Raw genomic sequence first — 23,304 nt, forward strand, 5'->3', positions numbered from 1 at the left:
CCAGAATAACTTGAAGCTTAGAATTCTTTCTTTTCCCAGCATTCTGCATTGAGTTCTAGGAGTGGGGGTCTGAGGATTCTGAAATGTAAGAAGTTCCCCTGGCGATTCTCATATGTTCCAAGGATTCAGCTAATGAAGATAAAACCAAAGAAGCATCCTGATCATCTGCTGACAGGATTTCCCAATGGCAGACCAAAGACCAAAAGGGAGAAAATATGCCCTAGCCACTGGGTTTGAAAACCAAAATCTGTAAAACAGTAGTAAATAGCACACTATGAAGACTTCATATCCCATGAACTCTGTGCCTTAAATTTGTTGGTTATGGCTATGAGGCTACCCATGTAGATGGAAATAGACCAAAACTCGCCTTAGGCATTCAGCGTGCTCATCGATGGCCAACGATATTCCACTGCCATTTGGATGGGTAGCTATTATCAATAGCTTTCCAACTGACTACTGTGATCTATTTTCTATGACAGCAATGAAAACTGTTGGCCAAAAGCCCATCATATTAAACATATTTTTGCAGGAAAACCAGTTGGGTTACTGGGTTACTTTCTCTCACATCAATAAGCCCCAGTTTATTCACTTATAAGACATCTTGTCTGACTTTCACCCAACTCATCAAATATTTATTGAGAGCCTTTTTAGAAACATGTAGTTTTTAACTTCCAATGAACACAGTGTAAGATTCAAGACAGAGAGGTCTAGCCCAGGTCTCTTGTCTCGGAGTTGTCACGCATCGTACCATGATGTACAGCGAGAAGCCCCCTGGCACAGGAGTCACAGGTCTTGAGTTCAGGTGCTGCCCACAAACTCAGCGGCAAGTCAGTGAAGCTCTGTGGGCTTCTAGTTCTCCTTTTAAGCAACTGGGAGCAAAATGCTTGGCCTTGCTTGCTTTTCTAAATTTACTAATTCATTCATATTTCTTGGTCATCTATATTCCAGGAATTTTTCTAAGACCAAGGAGGATACAGCAGGGAACAAGATATACAAGATGACTGCTCTCAAATAGGCTTATTCTAATAATTAGAAATATATATAAATATACTGATATATAAACACTTAAATAAGCAAGTAAGTGTGAATATTAATAAATATATTTTGAGAAGCAGATATATGTACACATATGTTTTTTAAAGTTTAACAAAGCCTTTCCTAAGAGTACAATATATTTTTTAGATCTCATATTGTGTGATTTTGGATGAAAAATTCAATAATCTAGTGAAAGACATACTGATTTATTGATTGATTGATTGATTGATTGATTTTTTAAAGATTTTATTTATTTATTTGGGAGAGAGAGAAAGAGAGACAGAGAGCCCGAGAGGGAGGAGGGTCAGAGGGAGAAGCAGACTCCCCGCCGAGCAGGCAGCCCGATGCGGGACTCGATCCCGGGACTCCAGGATCATGACCTGAGCCGAAGGCAGTCGCTTAACCAACTGAGCCACCCAGGCGCCCCAGACATACTGATTTAAACAACACACCTAGCACTTTAATAAAAAACTGTCCCTATATTTCATTAATGATAAAAAAATTCTGGCAGGATACATTTTTCAAATTAAAAAAAATATGCCCAGGTCCATGATAGAATACTTTTTCACATATAGTAGAATTTGTTGTTTTACGAGAACCTTCTTTTTCACTTATTTTTTCATTACTTAAGAACTAAGACGTGTGATAAGATGGCTTTCCTGTAAGGCAACCTGTGGTAGGTAGCCTCGAAGATTTCCTCAATGCATGTCTCCTCATGTAATCCCTTTCTTTTAAGTGTGGTCTGGATTTAGGGACTCGATTCTACCAAACTGTGTATAACTGAAGTGATGGGATGTCACTTCCAAGACGAGATTATAAAAAATCTTCAGCTTCCATCGTGGAAACTTTCTCTCTTGTTTACTGGTTTTCCCCTCCTCTCTGCTCCTCTCCCCTGATCTCTCTCAGCCTAATCACGCATGAGAGAGGTGGTTTGAAGAAGACAGGCCTGGAAAATCAGAGCCACATGGAGGAGAATCGAGGCAACCCAGAGAACAACCAGGAGCACGGTCAACTGAGCGAGTGCACCTTCCTAGAAACATACACGCAGCCCAGTGCAGGCTGCAGATAATGCAGTCACAGTCAAATGCTCATGAGGTAGAATAACCTCATGAGGGACCCTGAGTCAGAATCAGCCAGCTAAACTACTCCTGAACTCATGATCTAGAATAACTGTGAGACAGGGGGGCCTGGCTGGCTCAGATGGTGGAGCATGTGACTCCTGATCTCGGGGTTGTGAGTTCAAGCCCTAAGTTGGGTGGGGATGCTACTCAAAAAAAAACCAGGACTAGAATAACTGTGAGGCAATGTTTGTTGTTCTAAGCCACTAAGGTTTGGAGTAATTAATTACAGAGCAATAGGTGACCCAAGGATCTGACTCTTGAGGATAGTATTACAAATATGAATGCATTCAGAATCTCATGCTTTATACTTTGAATGTTTGAATTAAACTAGAAGAATATGGTGACATTATAAGAATACCTTTATCATGAAGAAGCATAAATTTGCCACTCTTTTTTAGCTCATGGAATAAGAGTTTGGTGTTTTCCCTGAGATCTGCTGAGTCTCCTGAATCAAATATAAATACTTCATAATCAAACTTCATTGAAACTGTTTCTAACAATGTACTAGTTAACCAATAAAAAATGGTAGTCTTACCTCCAAAAAAGTACTTCTCGCCAGTTTTAACTTGAAGAGGACTATTAGTTCGAACAGCTGAAGCCTCGTCTCCATCGATGGTGAGAATGGCAAAATTTTCCTTAGCCAGGAAACGAACCTCATGCCACTGTCCGTCATTCAACCCAGAACCTGTTAAGTAAAAAAAGTCATTTTCTAAAGATGGTACAATTTAACACAATTTTCAGTACCAACAAGGCCAGAAATTTGTTAATAAAGATTAGCATATTTTTATCTAGAAAAATTCAGTACTACTTGCAATTGATATCATGTTTCTTTAATATCAAAAGTGGTTCTAGCCTCCATTTGACAGATAAGGCATAACAGAACCCAATAAAGTAGAGGAATAGTTATTAATGTGCCATTGGTATACCTGGGAAAATGAATGGAGTGAATAAAGCTGTTTGGGAGGTGAGGATGAACTATTTTAATTTAATTACTTATTTTATGATTAGGTTTATTAGAAGTCATTCTCTGATAACGAAATGGATTTATGACTTCTATCTAACATCTCTCTCTGTTTTTAAGAAGTCCATTATTTTCTCTCAATAACCATGTCTGGCAAGTATATAGTTTGTAGAAATTAAGAACTAAAAACTATGTGCTAATTAACCACTCATAACCATAGGAAATAATGCCAGGGTTATCTGATCATTTATATTTTTTATTTTTTTAAAGATTTTGTTTATTTATTTGACAGAGAGAGACACAGCGAGAGAGGGAATACAAGCAGGGGGAGTGGGAGAGGGAGAAGCAGGCTTCCTGCAGAGCAGGGAGCCCGATGCGGGGCTCGATCCCAGGACCCTGGGATCATGACCTGAGCCGAAGGCAGACGCTTAACCGACTGAGCCACCCAGGCGCCCCTGATCATTTATAAATAAGGTATCTTTATAACGAATTAGGTTATATTTAAACATACAAACCAACAAAAATAAATCAACAGCTCCCACTCCAAACAACCACATTTCACTGTGGCTTAGTACAAAGATCTTTGGAACCAAAAATTCTTTTAAACATTCCATTAGACAGATAATAACTTAAAGTTTTTGTTTAGTTTGTGCTCATTTTGTAAAGAATAGAAAACTAAGGACCAAACAAAGGAGATCAGCAACTGAACATAAGCATCTGGAAAGAGTTTAAGAAACACTAAGAGAGACAGAGAGAGAAAGTCTAAGAGGGTTAGAGTGGCTTTCTTTGAACATACAAAGGCCTTGTTATGGCAGAGGGAAGGGATTTTGTTCCAGGCCAGAGAGAATAATTCAGAATTCACAGGAAGAAGTTACTTGAAGATACACTTCAGATTCACAGAAGAAGGAGAAGCCTCGCAAGTAAAGGTAGCTAAAAATGAATGAGAGCAAGTCAGTGAAGCACAGATGACAGCTCAAAGCCTCTGATCAGAGGTCTGCAAATCAGCTCACAGGCCCAACCTGGCCTGCTGTTGTCTGTTCCTGTATGGCCTGAGAGCTAAAAGTAGCTCTCACATCTTTAAATAGCTGAAAACACATAATAATAATAACGACAATAACAACAACATATGAGAATTGTATAAAACTGAAATTTCAGTGCCCACATAAAGTTTTGTTGGAACACAGCCACTCATTTGCTTACATACGGTCTCGCTCTACAAAAGCCGGAGTCAAGCAGTTGCTACAGAGACTTGTTATCACTCACAAAGCCTAAACAATTCACCCTGTGGTCCTTTGCAGAAAAAGCATAAACTTTCGGTTGGCTGATACTATTAAACAGAAATATGATTTTGATGAAAAAAATTAAAGCCTGTTGGAGCTTATAAGACTGTCACATAGATGTAGTATTTACTGGTGTTACACTGGTAAAAAGCATTACAAATAACCACACCTCAGATATTTTTTTTTTAGGATTTTCAAATTTTAATTTAGAAATACATATTCAGCACATTTTATTTCAATGGACGAAAATAGAAAATCCCTGCTCTAAAGTAATTAATACTGAATGACCTCCAAGTTACAAAATGTATAATATATATGCACAATTTTGTACTGTGAAATTACAATGTAAATGTAAAGTCTTATTCTAAAATTAAAATCAGTTAGCTGTCAGACAAGCAGTAGTGTTTACTGAAATATTTCCTTCTCAAGTGGGTTACATCAGGGTTCTCCCACAGAACAGAGGCACAGAAGACTGTATCTTCACCATAACATTTTTCTGTAGAGCACAAAACTGGGTCTAGTGTTGATTAAACACAGAAGTGCATGGTTTTGGGTTTTGCCTTTTAAATGTGATGAGCCCTGCTTTGAAATGCAATTTTGGGGCATGGATCCCAAGGACATCAACGTTACAAATGTTCAGTCTCAAAATTTAATTCTAAATAATCACGCATCCAGAAAAGGTCACTTATAAAATACCATCAGCTGACAAATCTTTCAGTTCTAAACAGTAGACCAGAATGCCTTTCTAAAAATTCTGTGAACATTTCTCCATCATACAATTAATTTACAAACAAACATCATCAGCTTAATTGTTCATAGCAAAAAGGTCTATTATTCCAATCAGATAAAAATAAAAAGGTTATTCTTTTCAAGAAAATTAATTACTAAATTAAAACTCAGATAAAAGCAGGCTTGTTGATAGCAACCACTGCTGCATCTGAGCTTAAACTGTGATTTCTATTCATTTTAATTCCAATTATTATTTTGTACTTTTAACCTTCAAGAGGTATGCCTTAGCAATCTATGATAGGAATAGGCTCCCAGATACAATGAAGTTCAATTCTTCAATGGGGAAAGAATGATTCACTTGCTAAGAAGAAAAATACGCTACTTTTTAAAAAATTTTCTTCTTCCACATGTTATAAAAAATAATAGCCTGACGTCTTTTTTTTTTTTTATTTTATTATGTTATGTTAGTCACCATACAGTACATCATTCGTTTTTGATGTGGTGATCCACGATCCATTGTTTTTGTATAACACACACTGCTCCATGCAGTACGTGCCCTTCTTAATACCCATCACCAGGCAAACCAATGGCCCCTCCCCCCTCCCCTCTAAAACCCTGTTTGTTTCTCAGAGTCCATAGTCTCTCATGGTTCATCTCTCCCTCCGATTCCCCCCCTTCATTTTTCCCTTCCTTCTCCTAATGTCCTCCATGCTATTCCTTATGTTCCACAAATAAGTGAAACCATATGATAATTGACTTTCTCTGCTTGACTCATTTCACTTAGCATAATCTCCTCCAGTCCCATCCATGTGGATGTAAAAGTTGGGTATTCATCCTTTCTGATGGCTGAGTAATATTCCATCGTATATAAGGACCACATCTTCTTTATCCATTCATCTGTTGAAGGGCATCTCGGCTCTTTCCACAGTTTGGCTATTGCAGACATTGCTGCTATGAACATTGGGGTGCATATGGCCCTTCTTTTCACTAAATCTGTGTCTGTGGGATAAATACCCAGGAGTGCAACTGCTGGGTCATAGGGTAGCTCTATTTTTAACTGTTTGAGGGACCTCCACACTGTTTTCCAAAGGAAACAGTCAACAAAACAAAGAGGCAACCTAAAGAATGGGAGAAGATATTTGCAAATGACACTATAGATAAAGGGCTGGTATCCAAGATCTATAAAGAACTTCTCAAACTCAACACCCAAAAAACAAATAATCAAGTCAAAAAATGGGCAGAAGATATGAAAAGACACTTCTCTGAAGAAGACATACAAATGGCTAACAGACACATGAAAAAATGTTCATCATCATTAGCCATCAGGGAAATTCAAATCAAAACCACATTGAGATACCACCTTACACTAGTTAGAATGGCAAAAATGGACAGGGAAAGAAACAACAAATGTTGGAGAGGTTGTGGAGAAAGGGGAACCCTCCTACAGTGAAGTCTTTTTCCAGAGCAGAATCTAACTGCATTAGCTCTGTATATGGATATATTTAAAGATACAGTGTTCTAAGCTCAATATGCTACTCACTCTGATAAGTCCTTGCATTTGATTCATTTATAATTCACACTAAATGTTTTAGGAATTATTGCCTCAAATAAATAGGTGAGAAAACTGAATCTAATAAAGTTTAAGCATCACATAGTAAATGGCAGAAGATAGAACTGAAACACAGATATATCTGGTTGCAGAGGCTCAATTCTTACAAACAAGAAACAAAAACGAACCAAACAACAACAAAACATGTTATATATCTCTATGCATCCATGATCAGAATTCGCTTACACTGCGTGCATGCACACATGCGCACTCATACACACACACACACACACACATTTCCACTGCCACCACACTTGGACAGAGCTCAAATTCTGGGATGTCCTTGTCTCACATAGCATTAGGTTGGTAAATAACTGACACACCATCCAGTTTCATTTGCTAATTTTCAGCATTTGCACCATCAGATTTTTGTGGTATTGGAATCTCCTCCATGCTATACGTCTTTTATATTTTCTTACATTGATGGTTTTCCCTCACAACTGTAATTAAAATTAAATTTTATATTAAAAGTATGAGAATCAAGATCAAGCATTTTCTCTAAGGCACATTAGAGTAAGCCCATGAGTATTCGTTTAAATCATTTTCATACCTTGTGAAACTCTGAGCAAACAGAACTTTGTGTTCACTTTTTTTACATAAGGACTAAAATTAAAAAAAATATATATGTGACTTCTCCTGCAAACTTGTTTCAAATTTGTTTTGCCTTTACCATTTCCTGGACCATCTGTTACTTGGAGGGTATGGTACAGATTTAGTTTTGTTTCAGAAAATCTATAAGGAATAGCATCTTTACGGTGTTTTTTTAAAAAGTAACAATTTTGTTTAGCAAATTTTAATTCATATGAAATCGAACATAAATTTAAGAGCTTTTGGAATTCATTATTTGAAATTCACTCAGACTACCACTGTTGATCAGATTGTTGCTATAAGATAGGTACTTATAATAAGTATTAATACATTTATTCAGGAAAAAAAGTATCATCATCTCAAGTTTTATTAGAAATTTGTGAGTCACAGGGGTGGCTCAGTTGGTTAAGCATCTGCCTTTGGCTCAGATCATGGATCCAGGGTGCAGGGATGGAGCCCACAGTGGGAACCCTGCTCAGCAGGGAGCCTGCTTTTCCCTCTCCCTCTGCCCCTCCCTGTTTGTGTTCTTTTGCTCACTCACTTGCTCACTCTCAAATAAATGGATAAAATCCATTTTAAAAGAGAGAAAAAAAATGTGAGTCATAAATAACAAAGAACACATTAACAAACAGGATGAAAGCAGCACTTTTCATTTGCTGTTAAAGACATGGTGTTACTCCACTCACTGTTCTAGAGCCAGTGAATATCCCAGGAAACAGACTCACCAGCTCCCAGAAACAGGGGTCCTGGTGGATGCATAGTGGCTCGGTACCAGACCAAAAAAGAAGGATGCTAGTTACTGATACTTAAAAAAGACCCACATGTCTCCTAGGGCTAGCACTTCCTGAGATCCTCCCATGTGTGCAGCACTTTGTACACACACTGTATATGTTCGTGTGTTGACTCTCCCCAACAGTGAGTGGCAAGACAGCAGGATGGGAAACAGCATGAGGATGAGGACGACGGGTTCCGGAGCCAGGCTGCGCGCCTTTGCCTGCCCCCTTGCCAAGCTGGGCACTTTACTTAACCATTCTGTGCCTCAGGCTTCTCTTCTCTAAAATGAAAAGAACACTGTCCATTTCATAGACTGGCATAGAGGAGTAGACTAATTAGTATTTCTATAGCGCTAGAACAGCGTCTGACACCCAGGAAGCAGTATATTTATATCAGTATCATGTCAAAAAAAATTTTTTTTAAGTTTTGATTAGTCTCATTTTATAGAGAAGGAAGCTGAGACTTAAATTTATTATTTTGGGGGGAGTTACAATTACAAATGTTGGTGTAGTTGTAAGTGAGCTCTCTAAACAAGACAGTAATAAAGTAAGTCTTAAAACGTGGAATCATAAATATACACATACGAGACAACTGAAAAGTAGTGTGTCTTAGCATTATGCTAATGGGCACTTGAAGCTTAGAAAAATAATGTCCGGTGTCCAGTGACAACATTAGATGTGAAAAAAAATTCCTGTGAACAAACATCTTAGAGGTGACGATGATCTGTTCTGAAGAAATGTATGAGATGACTCAGTTATGACAAAGACACCGATGCTAAACAACAAGACACCGATGCTAAAGCTGCATGTGAAGAAATCAGAACAAAAGTATTTCCAAAAAGTGAGGGTGGAAAATAAACTTCCTAAATTATATATGTATGTAATTTTAAAAACACATAGTAATTATGTAAATATTATACATATATTTACTTACAGAACTAAAAGTTTTTTTGGTTTTTTTTTTAAGATTTTATTTATTTATTTGTGAGAGAGAGAATGAGAGACAGAGAGCATGAGAGGGAGGAGGGTCAGAGGGAGAAGCAGACTCCCTGCTGAGCAGGGAGCCCGATGCGGGACTCGATCCCGGGACTCCAGGATCATGACCTGAGCCGAAGGCAGTCACTTAACCAACTGAGCCACCCAGGCACTCCAGAACTAAAAATTTTTACATGCAAGTTAGTTAAAAGGAACTCTTAATTATCTTGCTGAAAAAATAGGGAACCACCCTATATTTGGGGTCATATTCTGCTCAGGCACACATGTACCACGCCCTCTATGAGCCCGAGAAACGGTTTAGAGCTCAAGAGTGTCTGACCTACAGACTCACCCTCAGGGGGGCAGATAGCACAATGGACAGAGCAGGGATTCGGAAGTCAGACCATCGGGTTCAACCTCATTTCTGCTCACTGAATGCCAGACCTTCAACAATTTAGCCTGTCTCAGTTCTCTTACCTATTAAATGGTACTAATAAAAGTATCTACTTCATAGGGTTCTGGTGACGATTATGTGTAAATACGTTATCATTTAAAGAAGTGCTTGACACATAGTTAGCACCCAGTAACTCCTGTTTCTTCTTCCGTCAGTGAGCCCAGCTCTCTAAATATCAGCTTGGGTTGCTGTTTAATTCTGTAAGCATTAACTATTATAACATAATTAAAAATTGGTTTTGTTTATGAACAAATACCCTCCTCCCCATATAAATCCAGTCATGAAATATCAGTGGTGAGAAATTTGGGAATTTGGCAGGGTAGCTGATTATATTTCTTGTTAGTATCAGGGTCAACAATTTTTAAGCTAATTTAAGCCAACTTTGAGCCATATAATAAATCAGTCTTATTCTTTCATAGTTAAGGTCTGCTTTCCCCTCCCCAAATTGTGTGTGTGTGTGTGTGTTTTAACTAGATTATTCAATAGATATGGTTCTGAAAAAAAATGGTAATGGTTTGTTGAATGTTTGTGAAGTATTTCCAAAAATTAGATATAATTCCAAGCAAGGACTTCCCATGGTGACTAATTTTGAGAAGACTGATATAACCTGAAGTACATATTTTCTAAAGTATTTGTGTTTTAAAAATATACCATTTTGATGTAATTTTACACTTAATGGTTATTTGATATTACTTTATATTAGATAACTCCAGTTATTAAATCATAACAATCAAAACTTTTCAACTGTATATTCTAAAAGGAAACATATATTTTTACAAGGTTTTTAACCTAAAACCAACATCTTTGAAACCATATTCCAGCTTCTGGTCTTAATTTTTTTTCGTAACTAGATTGTTTTATAATAGTTTCGCTTACATTTCTCTACCTTATAATTGTTAGAAAAACTTGTTTTGTATGCAAATGTAACATGTTAATGAAGCATATTCTATCTACACTGTCTTTCTAATGGTATTATTTTTAAAGTAAAGCTCTTGAGGTGGTTGCACTGATATAACAAGAAGGAACAGATGTTTCTCTTATTAGAGACAAGAAGAAGAGACTAGTTTAATGAATATTGAAAAAAAGAAAAGTATTTAAAATACAGTAGCAAACCAAGATGCAACATCTGTTTGAAAATGCTTCAAATAAAATTACAATGACTGGAATTTCAAGTCTTTTGCTCAGTAGTCAATCTTGAGAGAAAAGTTTCCTAGGATATGAACCCATCTTTAGGCAGTTACAGTGTTCTGATGTGCTATGGACAGATCTCAAAAGTTATCAATTATCCATTCATGTAATAAAAAGGAAAAGGAGAATATATCTCTTTATAAATATGCCATGCACTATTTCTTATATTATCTATAAATTCCATATCATAAGGAACTTGATCTCATTTAATCTCGCTCACTTTTATGTGACAATACAAACCACATTATAAATATGATCACTTGTGGTCACACAGAACATGTAATAAGGTGCTTGGGCAGGCAAAAAATTCTTTTGTCAGCTGAAGAAACTGCCAAATGCTTTCCTCCAGGTACAGACAAAAAGTCACTTTAAAACATGTCTTTGTCTTGAAAGAGCCACTTGAATGGAATCTTTAAGATAGATAAATACATAGAGGAAAGCATATTGCATGACTTTTTTTTTTAAAGATTTTATTTATTTATTTGAGAGAGAGAGAATGAGAGACAGAGAGCATGAGAGGGAGGAGGGTCAGAGGGAGAAGCAGACTCCCCGCTGAGCAGGGAGCCCCATGCGGGACTCAATCTTGTGACTCCAGAATCATGACCTGAGCCGAAGGCAGTCGCCCAACCAACTGAGCCACCCAGGCGCCCCGCATGACTTTTTTTTATTAGTGTTGCTAGTCATCAGGGAAATTAAAACCATAATGACGTACAATTTTCCACCCACTTCGGGGGCTCAAAACTAAAAGAACTAGCTAAGATTAGGATCAATCTGAACTCACACACTGTCAATGAGATGTAAACTTGTATAACCACTTGGAAAAATCCTTTGGCAGCTCAGTTTTGTTTTTTCTCTAATAATGTTAAACATATGTTAATCCTATCACCCAACAATTCCCCTCCTAAATATTTACTCACCCTAATCAAAATACATGTTGCAAAAATATTTGCACAGGAATGTTTTGGCAGCTTTATTTATTACAGGCCTAAACTGAAAATAACTGTATATCCACACAGTGTATAGTCATACAAAGAAATGTTGCTAAGTAATAAAAAAAGAATGAACTAGTGGTACAAACAACATTTTTTGCCTGGAAGAACGTAGACACAAAAAATAACACTGAATGAATCCTTACATATGAAATTCCTGAAAGCAAAACTAACCTACACTGACAGAAATCAGGCCAGGTGGCTGGGCTGCCTATGAGAGAGAGGCGCAGGTGGGAATGGACAGGGGAGTGGCAGAAGGAAACTCTCTGAGGTGACGAACATGTTTCCTATCTCGACTGGAGTCTGGGCGCGCTACGTATGTGTATTTATCAGAATCCACTGAACAGTACACATTTAAGATCTGTGCATTTTACACACAGCCGATTCTCGTTCGTGGAATCTGTATTTGTGAGAACATCTACTTGCTAATATTTATTTGTAATCCCAAGCCGATATATATATATTTTCATGATCATTCACAGACTCAAACATGCATGGATTGGGTGAAAATTTGAGCCATTTGGCACAAGTTCCCAGATGAAGTCAAAAAGGGCAGCATTCTGCCTCCTTGTTTCAGCTCTCATCCTGTTACCAAGTGTTCTTTCCACTGCATATTTAATACCATATTTCTCCCATTTTTGTTATTTTTTGTTGATTTTGTTATTTAAAATGGTCCCTGATGGTACAATATGTGATGAGGATGAAAGGTACACTTATCATGATGAGCTTTTCAGCAAAACTGCTGAATCACTATATTGTATGCACACACATAAATCAACCAATCAATAAAAATAAAAAGGTCCCTGAATGCAGTGCTGAAGTGCTGTTTACTGCTCCTAATTTCAAGAAAGCTGTGATGTGTCTTACGAAGAAAAAGGATTTATGTTAAATAAGCTTCTTTTAGGTATAGGTTATAACACTGTGGGCTGTGAGTTCAATGTTAATGAATTAATCATATGTATCAAACAAGAGAACTTTAAACAGAAACACACAAAAAGCAAGATTCTGTACTGATCAGTTGATGCCAATGTTGTGACCAGAGGCTTGCAGGAACCTAGCCCTATATTTCTTGTAGGAGCAATAGTTCAGTATTCACTAATTCAGTGTTTGCAATGACTACAGGGAACATAACTACCATAAATAATAAAAAAAAAAACTGCATGTAATTTTTACTTCAAAAATATGAAGAACATTTTTAAAAGAATTGAAGTAATAGTGATACTCATTTTTAAATTCAACTGAATTTTATTTGAGGCCTGTTTTTTGCTTTGTTTTCTGAATTATCAAACAATTAGAAACCCAATGTATAACATGCCATTATTTGATATTAAACAAATAAAACCCAATTAGGCTCTGTATTAATATGTTAAGCTTTTAGAGGCCAACATTTAGGATGTTAAAAAAATTAAGTAACTACCCCAGGACTATATTTTCATATAAAAATCTCTAATAATTGTCTTAGCCATTACTGATTCCCAGCCAAAAGTCAAATACCACTGTACTTCAAAATCTCTTATTCAAAGTTTTATGATTATCCTATGGTCACGTTTCTCTTGAGATAATCTCCCAAAGAACGTTTTTAGTTGGAATATGGTTATGTAAATACCTAACTTCAAAAAATCTTATCAATCCAGGACTCTAGTTTATGCACTAATTCTGAAAGATTCATTCATTCATTCATTCATTCATTCATTCATTCATTTCAGTCTTTGAACCTGCCTTGAATAATATAAAATGTAATACAAGTTGCACTGAAGAAGTTATTGCTAATTTCAAAGAAGGTTTCAAGTCGTAATATTTCTGATTCAGGTGCACACAGAGATAAGACCAAAGATATAGTGTGATACTATACTTAAGAGTCCAGGTGTCGGGGCGCCTGGGTGGCTCAGTTGGTTAAGCGACTGCCTTCAGCTCAGGTCATGATCCTGGAGTCCCTGGATCGAGTCCCGCATCGGGCTCCCTGCTCGGCGGGGAGTCTGCTTCTCCCTCTGACCCTCCCCCCTCTCATGTACTCTCTCTCTCATTCTCGCTCTCTCAAATAAATAAATAAATCTTAAAAAAAAAAAAAAGAGTCCAGGTGTCACTCACACATGGATTCAAATGTTAACTACACTGTTCAATTCATCTATAAATATATACAGTACCTACTATTTCCCAGGCACTACGTTAGCATCGAAGATGCAGAGGTAAGTAAGTCGGAAGTGGTCTCTGCTGTAGAAAAATCCAGCTACCTTATTTTGAGGCAATTACTAAGCCTCTCTGCAACTCGGTTTCCTGACTTTTAGAGGAAGCTGTAGCACTATCTCAGAGAGTTGTTATAAATAATTCATGAGCCATAGTGTGTATGAGCCACCTGACACTATCAATAGCTAGTAGCAGTTTTTATTTTATCATTATTATTTTTGTTATACATATACAAAGACAAATACACATATGTATAAAGAGAAAGTATATCCAAGGTTTTACAAAAGGCATATATCACATTTTGTGGGTTGTATGTGTATCTGCATAGGGCAGATAAAGACAATATTGAGGAATGGCACCTTACATGAGTTTTGAGTTATAAATAAAAGGTTTTTATAAATGTTTTTCATCTATAAAACAAGATGTGCTGAAGAAAACACAGAAACTCAAAAAAGTATACTGGAGGGAAAAGAAGATTCGTATCACTAAGAGACATCACACTTAATATCTGGTGTATTTTATTCTAGTTTTTACCATTAAAAAAATGCAAACCTTGTAGATTACTTTGATGCTATAGTTGAAGAATGGAGAAAAGTATAAAAGAGACAAGCAGGAACAATCATCATCCCCTCAATTCTCTGATTTCCCTTGAATGGGGGAAATTTGGCAGTCTTGTCTTCTCAGCCTAACTTTTCAGAATTTAAGGAGAATAACATGGAGATTTACCCCTACCAGCTCAAGCTCTCCTAGAGTTCCACTCCAAAGAGTTATGTTCATTCTTTCACTCATTTATAGTTCTTCTGCTGCATGAATGGCATTGTTTTAGGCACCAGGATCTAACAGTGAAGAAGACAGACAAGGTCTTGCCCTCAGGAAGCTTACATTCTTGTGTGCAGAGACAGATCATAGGCAATAACTAACAATTTATAGTACAATTTCAGGTATGATAAATACTATAACAGAAATAAAACAGATGTCATGATGGAGAGACTGCAGGACTTGATAAGATTTTTTTGACAAGGAGAGAACCCTCTGAGGAGAAGACAGTAAAGCTGAAACCTGAAGGACAAGAGGCCAGTCACGTGGAGATTTCATGCAAAACATGCTTGGTGTGTTAGAGTCCCAGACGCTAAGATGACATGCTTGGTGTGTTAGAGTTCCAGACGCTAAGATGACTACAGTGGTTAGCGTTCAGAGATTAAGAGGGCAGGATTGAGGAAATGAGAACAAATAGATAGGCAGAGGTATGATAAGTAAGGGCCTTGCGAGCTGTGATTAGAACAATAAATATTAAGTGTGATAGAAAACCTTTGTTATGTCTTATGTGGAAAGTGCCATGATGCTGTTTCCATTTTAAGGATATACTCTAGCTACTGTAAGGTGAGTGGATGTAAGGAGGCAAGACTGGAAGCAGGGAGACCTATTAGAAAGCTGTTAACAGTAGTTAGGACAAGAGATTATGGAGACATGGACAGAGGTTAGCACTGGAGAAAAGTGGCTAGATTTGTCACATATTTTGGAGATACCATTGGCAGACCTTGCGCATTAACTGGTTATTGAAAGTTTGAGAAAGACGAAGATTTGTGACTGAAGCATTTGAGTGGAAATGAATGTCATTTAAATAATGGGATTCTGGGGAAGGGAGGCAATGTTGGGTACATTCATTAGATATGTAAATAGAGAAGTCAGGCAAGTACTTGCCTATCTGTGTCTGGAGCTTAAGAGAGAAGGTCTGGACATAGAAATCTGATGTCATAAGCGTAAGGCATGAGACTGGATAAGCCTACCTAGGGAGAACACAGAGATGAAGAGGAGACTTTAGTGTGAGTCTTGGCATGCTCTAAACTCAGAAGTTGGAAAGAAGAGAGGCCAAGAAATAAGACTGAGAAAGAGTAGCCAGTAAAACAGGAAAGAAATCAGGAGAATGTGCTGTTAAGGGAGAGACTGTTTCAAGAAGAAGGGAAGCTTCAAGGAGAAGATGCCTGTGAGCTGTCAAGTAAAGTGACGACAGACGTGGACACTAGATCTGGGAGTCACGGAGTTCAATGGTAACTGGAGCGGGCTGAGGAGGGCACGGCAGGTGAGGAGTGCAAAGAGGAAAGAAAGAGAGTCCTTGAATAGCTGGGCTACACAGGAGAATTTTGAGTAACAGTCTATGCTGAAAATCTGAAGAACATTATGAATCCTGTCCTAAGGAAAATCTTTATTCATATATCCAAAATTTGTTTATAATTTCAGGGGTTTACCTCCTCTTTCAGGTTCAGAACCTGGTTTATATAATCCATCATCTTTTAATTGCATCACTGACTTTACTGGGCAATAAAAATACTATCAATTCATGTATGTTTTTTGGATTCATTACTTTTCTTACATTCCATTTTTTCCATTTAATGGCTTATTGGTTATATCTTCTGTTCCTTAACTTTTTAAATAAATATGCCAGTTAATTGGTTTTAAACTTAAGTATTCATTATTATTGTTTATAGTCACTGTTTTGTATTTGTCTTAAATAGATAGTTATGGTTGGGAAATGATTCCGAAACCATCTGGGGAAAATGAGTTATTCTCATTGTTGTTATTACAATTTATTTCTTAAATCTAAATTGACTAAGTTTTATTTAGTCCTTTATCTTTGTTCTGCATATGTTTCAGATAAAGTGAAATATCCTACAATTTTCTCTAAAGGCACACAATCATCCTTGTTTATAGGAAACTGTCCAAATGGCAAGGACATTCAAATCAATTATTCTTTTTCCAAGGGCATTCCTATCAGAAACACTGTACTTGATAAAAAAAAATAAATAAATATTATGATTCCTGGCCTCAAGAAGTTTGCCTTATTGTGCCAGCTAATGAGATTTAAATATCTTTACATGTATTTTTTAAATTTCTATGAATCGTTTCCCTGTGTTTTATAAACTAGAGTTGCATGGCACAATAAACAAATAAGAAATAAGTAGGGAAGGCAGACTGTAGCTGAGATGATTTTGGTACCTAGCTGGGGATCTTTGTTAAACAAGAGGTAATCCCAAGTGTAGACATCCTCTTGTTTTCATAGTCTAACTGTAACATGTTCTTCAAAGTCTGTTGATTCCTGTCTTCCTTGGTGGCACAGCCCTGCTAGAGAGGTATTATAATGATTACAGAGTGCCTCATCTCTTCCTTATCCCAAAGGCATACAGTTCCTGTCCTTGTGCACATTAAGGAGAAAATATTGCTACATGATGCTATTGGTTAATTATTGTCTATTCCATCACATCAGCATTATAGAAGTAATGCAAAAAAAATATCTGAGAGAAAGAATAATAGGAACCCATGAATGAAGATAATAATGGCAATTTAGCTTAGGTTAATCTCTGAATCCATTTTCTCATTTTACCCCTAAATTTTGATAATAAAACAAATGAAAAGCTTAAAATTAACATTGCCAGAATTTAAGGTTGGTTTTCTCTACAACTAGATATATTACAAAATTCCCTCTTTCCTTCTAAATATTTTTCCATGTCTTGGCTTTATAATAATCAAACAGAATGGTGAATTTAAGTGGCTTTGATTAAAATAAAGCCTTTCTATATCTGTGTATGCTGGATAACTGCAGGGAGAGAACCACTTTTAAGTTAGAGAGGTTATCCAGCCACACAGAGGCTCAGAAATTCCTGAGTTCAGAGAATAATCATGATCAGAGTCCTGGCATGAAATAGACATCTTAAAATATTATGTTCAGGAACAATCCTTTATAATTTGAATATAAATCATTATTTTTAAATTGCATCATAAAATGCATAATAAAACCATAGTTTTTCATGTCAAGTAATTCTGCATTAACCCCCTTTAACTGTTTTTATACTTGCCACTGAATAAGTTTCCATCCTTTACTCAAAGACTAGATAATGTATCTCAGCCATAGACACAGGCAAAAATGCAGTCCCTACCCTTACAAGGAGTTATTTTTCTGCCAACCTCTCTACTACTTGTTTTACTACATGATTCCTATCATGAGAGAGACAGACTCTGTGCATTTCAGCTCAACGGCGTTTCCTCCAACTGGACTACTAATGAGCATTGAACCACGAAGGGCACATCTCCAGATATTTATGAACTAGTCTCTTCTGCAATTTTCAATTCAACAACAATCCTTTTTAAGTGTCAGCTGCCTTTTGGTAATTTTTCTCATTCTTAGTGGCAAAATAGGAGTGGGAAAGTGCTACAGGTGAGTGCATTAAAATAATATTTATATAACTAAAATTTCACATATATTTAGGTTATGAATTTATTCAATTTATCCCTTTTGTGAATTTTAATCTGTATGTAATAGGCATCAGAGAAGATTAAAAATTAAAACTAATATGTTAAAAATAATATTTTTATCAAAGCATAAATTTTTTAAAGCCATTGGATTTAATTTTTAGTATGTTTTCGGGACTAGTATTACGTACGTAACACCAGTGTGTGGGCACTTGTATATATGTGTGCACAGATATGTGATATCTGCTACAAGATACATAGGATTTTAGTGCAGTGTGATGCATTAAAAGAGAGCCAGGTTCGAATTTGGATAGCATGATAGCATAAACACTGTTATTACGTGAGCAAATAACTGTAGCTCTCTGGCCCAGAAATTATCAGTAAAATGAATGATTCATACCAGGGGATTACGTGATTCCTCTCAGCTCTAGACACTTAAACTAAGACTGAAATACATTCAGGGATACATGGATATAGAGGGAGTAGAGAAACCAGTCATAATGTATCTATTTGAAAAACAAACAATGCTATAAAGATGATACACAGAGCACATTAATAAAATACATACTTCTAAAAGTAAGTTGCATATTTTAGCCCAAAAATCTGTACTTGCTCTGCTGGGTAACTGTAAACGTTAAACACAATGGTCATAGAATACCCAAAGTAGATAAAAAGACTTCACCTGAGATAAAAAGAGAAGAATCCATGCTGAAAATAGGGAGATAGTCATCTGATTTTTGTACTTTAGATAGAATTTTATACTACAGATAGAAGGTGGGAATTTACAGGTAGCTTCATGGAATCTTGGAGTAAAAGGACAAAGGACCAACCTGGGAGGTAGAACATGTGCCATAGAAAGAACTATGATCTTTTACTAGTTCAAATCTGAGAGGGAAATCTTTGCCATTTCTGTGATTTAACATAAGAAGTTGGAGTCCCAGAAAGTACTGGAAAATTGAAGATAGAGGTTAGGTTTTTAGCAGGAGTATTTGTTCCTTATTGCAGAAATTCTCTAGAATACTGATGATGGGTTAGGAAGATGTCACTCAGTGGTATCCCAAAAAGGGAATTATCTTAGGGAATTTATGGTAGATTAAATGCCTTAGAGCACTAAAATTCTATGATATAGATGAGCATTTCTCATTTTCTTACTAACAGGGCATGCCCTAGCTAAAGATAGTATAGTGAAATCCATACATAGATTTTCATTCTTATAGCACAACTGTGTATTTTTAGTATTTATTGAACATTGCTCAGCATTGGTTACTAGATAGTCAACCCTCTGTTAAAATCAATTACTAAATTTGGAAGCAATCTGGGTGTTGGTCTTGATCTGAGTTGGTTACATAGGAGTGTATTCAGTTTAAAAAAATGCATTGAGCTCTTCATTCATGATCTGTGCATTTTCTATATGTACAGTATATTTCAATAAAAGTTAAAAATAAGAAATGATTCTATATAATGTGTAACCTAATTGAAATATCTTAAAAATGTAGAAAATATGCTGAAGCCACTTTTATCTTTAGTGTCATTATACAGATGTGTAAAGAAGCCATCAAAAACTTATGAAGTATGCACACAGTTGCAGAATATTAAAACAATAGTAATTAAGAAAAAAATCTGATAGCTATCAATGCCACTAATTTCGCATGAATTATGGTGCATAAGAAAAAAAGATATTACTGGGTTCTATGAGAAGCTGTACAAAGACTTCATACAGATTCTGAGGGGGATTTCAGGACACTTCAAGAGCTTTAAAAGTAATGACACTTTTTAAATTATGTTTCATTTCATTTCTACACTTGAAGGCTTTCCTTTCTTTAATTAACTTATCAACTAGAATTACAGCCCTTTCATGTCCCACAGATAACAGGGACTATAAACTGTTTTAATTCATAGAGGAAAAAAACCCAAAGAAACCAAAAACAAAGAAAATCTCTGATATAAAAATATTTCATTTTTTTTTCTTTTGCTTTCTCTCAAAGTTGTACATAATCTATCATCTTCTCTTTATTTAAAATTTTTCTCTTAGGCTTCCTTTGTTCCCATTTTTCTTGAGCTCAGCATGTCTATATCTCTTAGATAGAAAGGTATAAACAGGTGATTCAAATATCCAAATGTTCAGATCTTGCATGTTCACTATCACCATCGTCCATTTAGTTGGAAGGTTCTCAATCTTTTTTCTGCTCTCAAATATGTGAAGAGAATAATTTCATCAGAAACCATGGCTCACAACGGGAGTGATTCTCCATGACAGGTCAAGACCTTCAGTGGCCAGGGTTATACATTTGAAAAAGCATACATCACTTGAGAAAGGAAATTCGTGTGGCTGGTAACTGATTTATATAGAATATATAATAATCCATATTATATATTGATAGATATCTAGTATGTATTCTACATACTCTATTCTCTTTAGAGAATATATTCTAAGACTAACAGCTAAAGCCAGTGCCCCCTTTGTATCTAGCTCAATTTTTAACAAGTGCACAAAGTATTCACACCCACTCACAAAGACCCAAAGTAAAGCCACAGTCTCTGAAACACTCGGAGGAATAAGAAGGCACAGATTTCAGGAAGAAGAAGGTGAAAGAGTAAGCCAGCATTAGCTGATTAAGTAGTTCTTGGTAGACTTTGAAGTAGCTCTAAAGGAGACTTTGGCCTCTAACCTCTCTCCCTTTGAAAGAAGGGGTCCTGTCCTGTCCTTCCTTCAACAGAGATTTCATGGGAGGACATCTGTGTCCGCAGGTTTAGAGGGTGGTGAACTCCAACTGCCAGTAGCCAAGCTGCCAATGATCACACAGGTCAGAGCCAAGAGAAGGAACTCTCGGTCAATTCACTAGAAACCAGCTCTTCAAAAATAATTATCGAGAGAATCAATTGGTGAATGACTAATTCACCAAATTAATCAAATTTACCAATTTATCAGGTAATTGTGTTAAGAAATGGTCTTCTTCAATATATTCTATGATTATGACTATGTTATTCTTATGAATATATTCATGAATATATTTATGTTAAATATATTCAATAAATGTGAATATATTAGTAGTATCTTAATGATTGTTCAATTTATCAAAAGCTAAGGGTCAGGGGTTTAATCTTTTAATGAATATATTCATGAAGAACATATTTATGAGGAATATAGTTATGAACTAAATCATCCCATGAATATAGCAAAAGAGCATATATTCAGTGAGTTCCTTCATTCATTTATTTAATACTGTGCACCATGCAATGTCCTAGACACTAGAGCTATATCCAAATCAAAATTTCTGACCTCATAGAGCATAGATTCTTAGTTATTTATTGTCTTTAAATAAGAATAATCTTTAAAATAAGATTTTGGCAAATATATTTGTAATTTTGGTGAATTCATCTGTGTCCAAGGGAAATATTCATTGGGGACTGCCTACAGGGAATGCTTGTGATTTGTTAAAAAAATCTTGCAGTAGATGTTTATTATATTGGTCTTTATCAGCTTTTATTTGTTGTGAACTTTGAAAAAAGTTACACATAAACATTTTAACACAAATAACTAGTTACTTGGATTAACCAGAACTACTTCCCATTTTGAAAATGAGCAAATGAGCAAACCAAGACTCACAAAGTTAGGAGACTTGTAGATATCACCTTTCTGGATTTCAAGTTAAAGATTTTCTCCCACTTCCCAGAGATGCCACTTACCAGTATTACAACTTAAGATTTTGGTAATTGAGAGTAGTACTGGTTTTTCATAGTATTTCTAAAATAACAATGATACTTTTGTATCATAGATTTATATTACCCACCAGCTTTTATCTTTTTTGAAGCAAATTATGGTAGAAATACAATACATCAGAGCAACTTCTATGTTAGAGCGTGAAAATAAGGTTAATGTGAGTATAACAGTTATTGTCACTAATTCTTATTTTTATTAAGCAATGAATAGCTTCATTAAGTAATACATTACTTTTTTTTGTTAGCTTCATGAGAGAGAAAGAACAATGAAACTGCTTGAGTTAAGCTTCATGTGGCTTTTAAAAGAGAAAATGTTCTTTCCCAAAGGGCACTACAAAAAAAAAAATCTAAGCTGAACATTGTTATTCTCTGAGCAAGTCATCAAAACAAAATGAAAATGTTGGCATTTTAGTAGACCCGTCTGCACTTTACTGAGCACAACTTCCACCAGTGACTGCTGTGGTTGCTGTAAAGGATGCTTGAATATGAAGCAGGTTTGCTAGAGGGTAGCACGACCCCTGTTTCTGTCTTCAAACTCTGCCAAGACAGAAAGGGCTTCTGTTACTGTTTTCCTGTATCCACCTCCACAGTTTATTTTATTTCTTCCCAACAAGTTCTCAAAAGGAACTCAAGCAAACAAAAACTGGATACTAGGCCCCTCTTTTCATTATTGGTTTTCCTGTTTATTTAAACAGAGGTTTTTCAACTTCAGCAACGTCTTAGCTCAAACAAAGTTAGGGTTATACAGGGAATGGTTTACAGTTAGCTCTATCCTTTGGAAAATAATCAAACATTATTTATATGATAGGAAAGGGAGAAGAGTCCATTTGAATTCACGATCACTTTTTTTTTCATGTGGAGTTGAATTAGTTCATTATGCTGTGCAGACCGATTTTAAGAACAAATCCTATCCTTTTATTTAGGCTGTGTCTACACATACGGTGATAGTTCTCTTGTAAACATTCACATTTTCCACCCTGATTTAAAAAGCTTAGTAATAAGGTCATCACTACAACAAAGAAGGCATAAGTGATTTCATTCTTAGAGCATCTGGCATTTAAACTGGCTTACTGCAGGGTTGACCTGGTGCTGTAGGGAAACCAGAGCTGACCAAGATTATAACAATGTCTGGTATGTGGTTGAGGATAGATCTTAGGGTGAGTCTATGTAGCAATACTAAGTAGTAAGATGATTTTTCTTCTTTAATTAGGGACTTACTAGTCAAAACTATAATTTAGCTCTTATTAGGCCATAACAATGAGGTTTGAGGAAGGTGGAACAGGCCCCTCCCTCATGGAAGACAGATGCTAGATGAAATGTATTTCATATGATTATTACAGCTTATTGGCATACATATAAGGAGTAATGACAATGAGTATGTGAGAAGCTGTTGCCTAATTTCAAAAATATTTACTGAAGATCTACTATAAGAAAGACATTCTTTCTCAGCAAG

At 36.1% G+C, this 23,304-nt stretch overlaps 1 protein-coding gene across 1 annotated transcript in view; it reads right to left on the minus strand.

The window, feature by feature from the left end:
• The window catches only part of CNTNAP2 (contactin associated protein 2), a 1,911,935-nt gene that overhangs the window by 893,846 nt on the left and 994,785 nt on the right, over positions 1-23,304 (minus strand). Inside the window, exon 9 of the mRNA XM_045864107.3 lies at positions 2,692-2,841. Within this exon, the coding sequence (XP_045720063.1) occupies positions 2,692-2,841 (150 nt within the window). The remainder of the gene's footprint in view (positions 1-2,691; positions 2,842-23,304) is intronic.

This window comes from Mirounga angustirostris, unplaced genomic scaffold (genome assembly GCF_029215605.1).
Source record: "Mirounga angustirostris isolate CCGP_5_RB_7025 unplaced genomic scaffold, mMirAng1.0.hap1 SCAF_12, whole genome shotgun sequence".
In the NCBI taxonomy this organism is placed as follows: Eukaryota; Metazoa; Chordata; class Mammalia; order Carnivora; family Phocidae; genus Mirounga; species Mirounga angustirostris.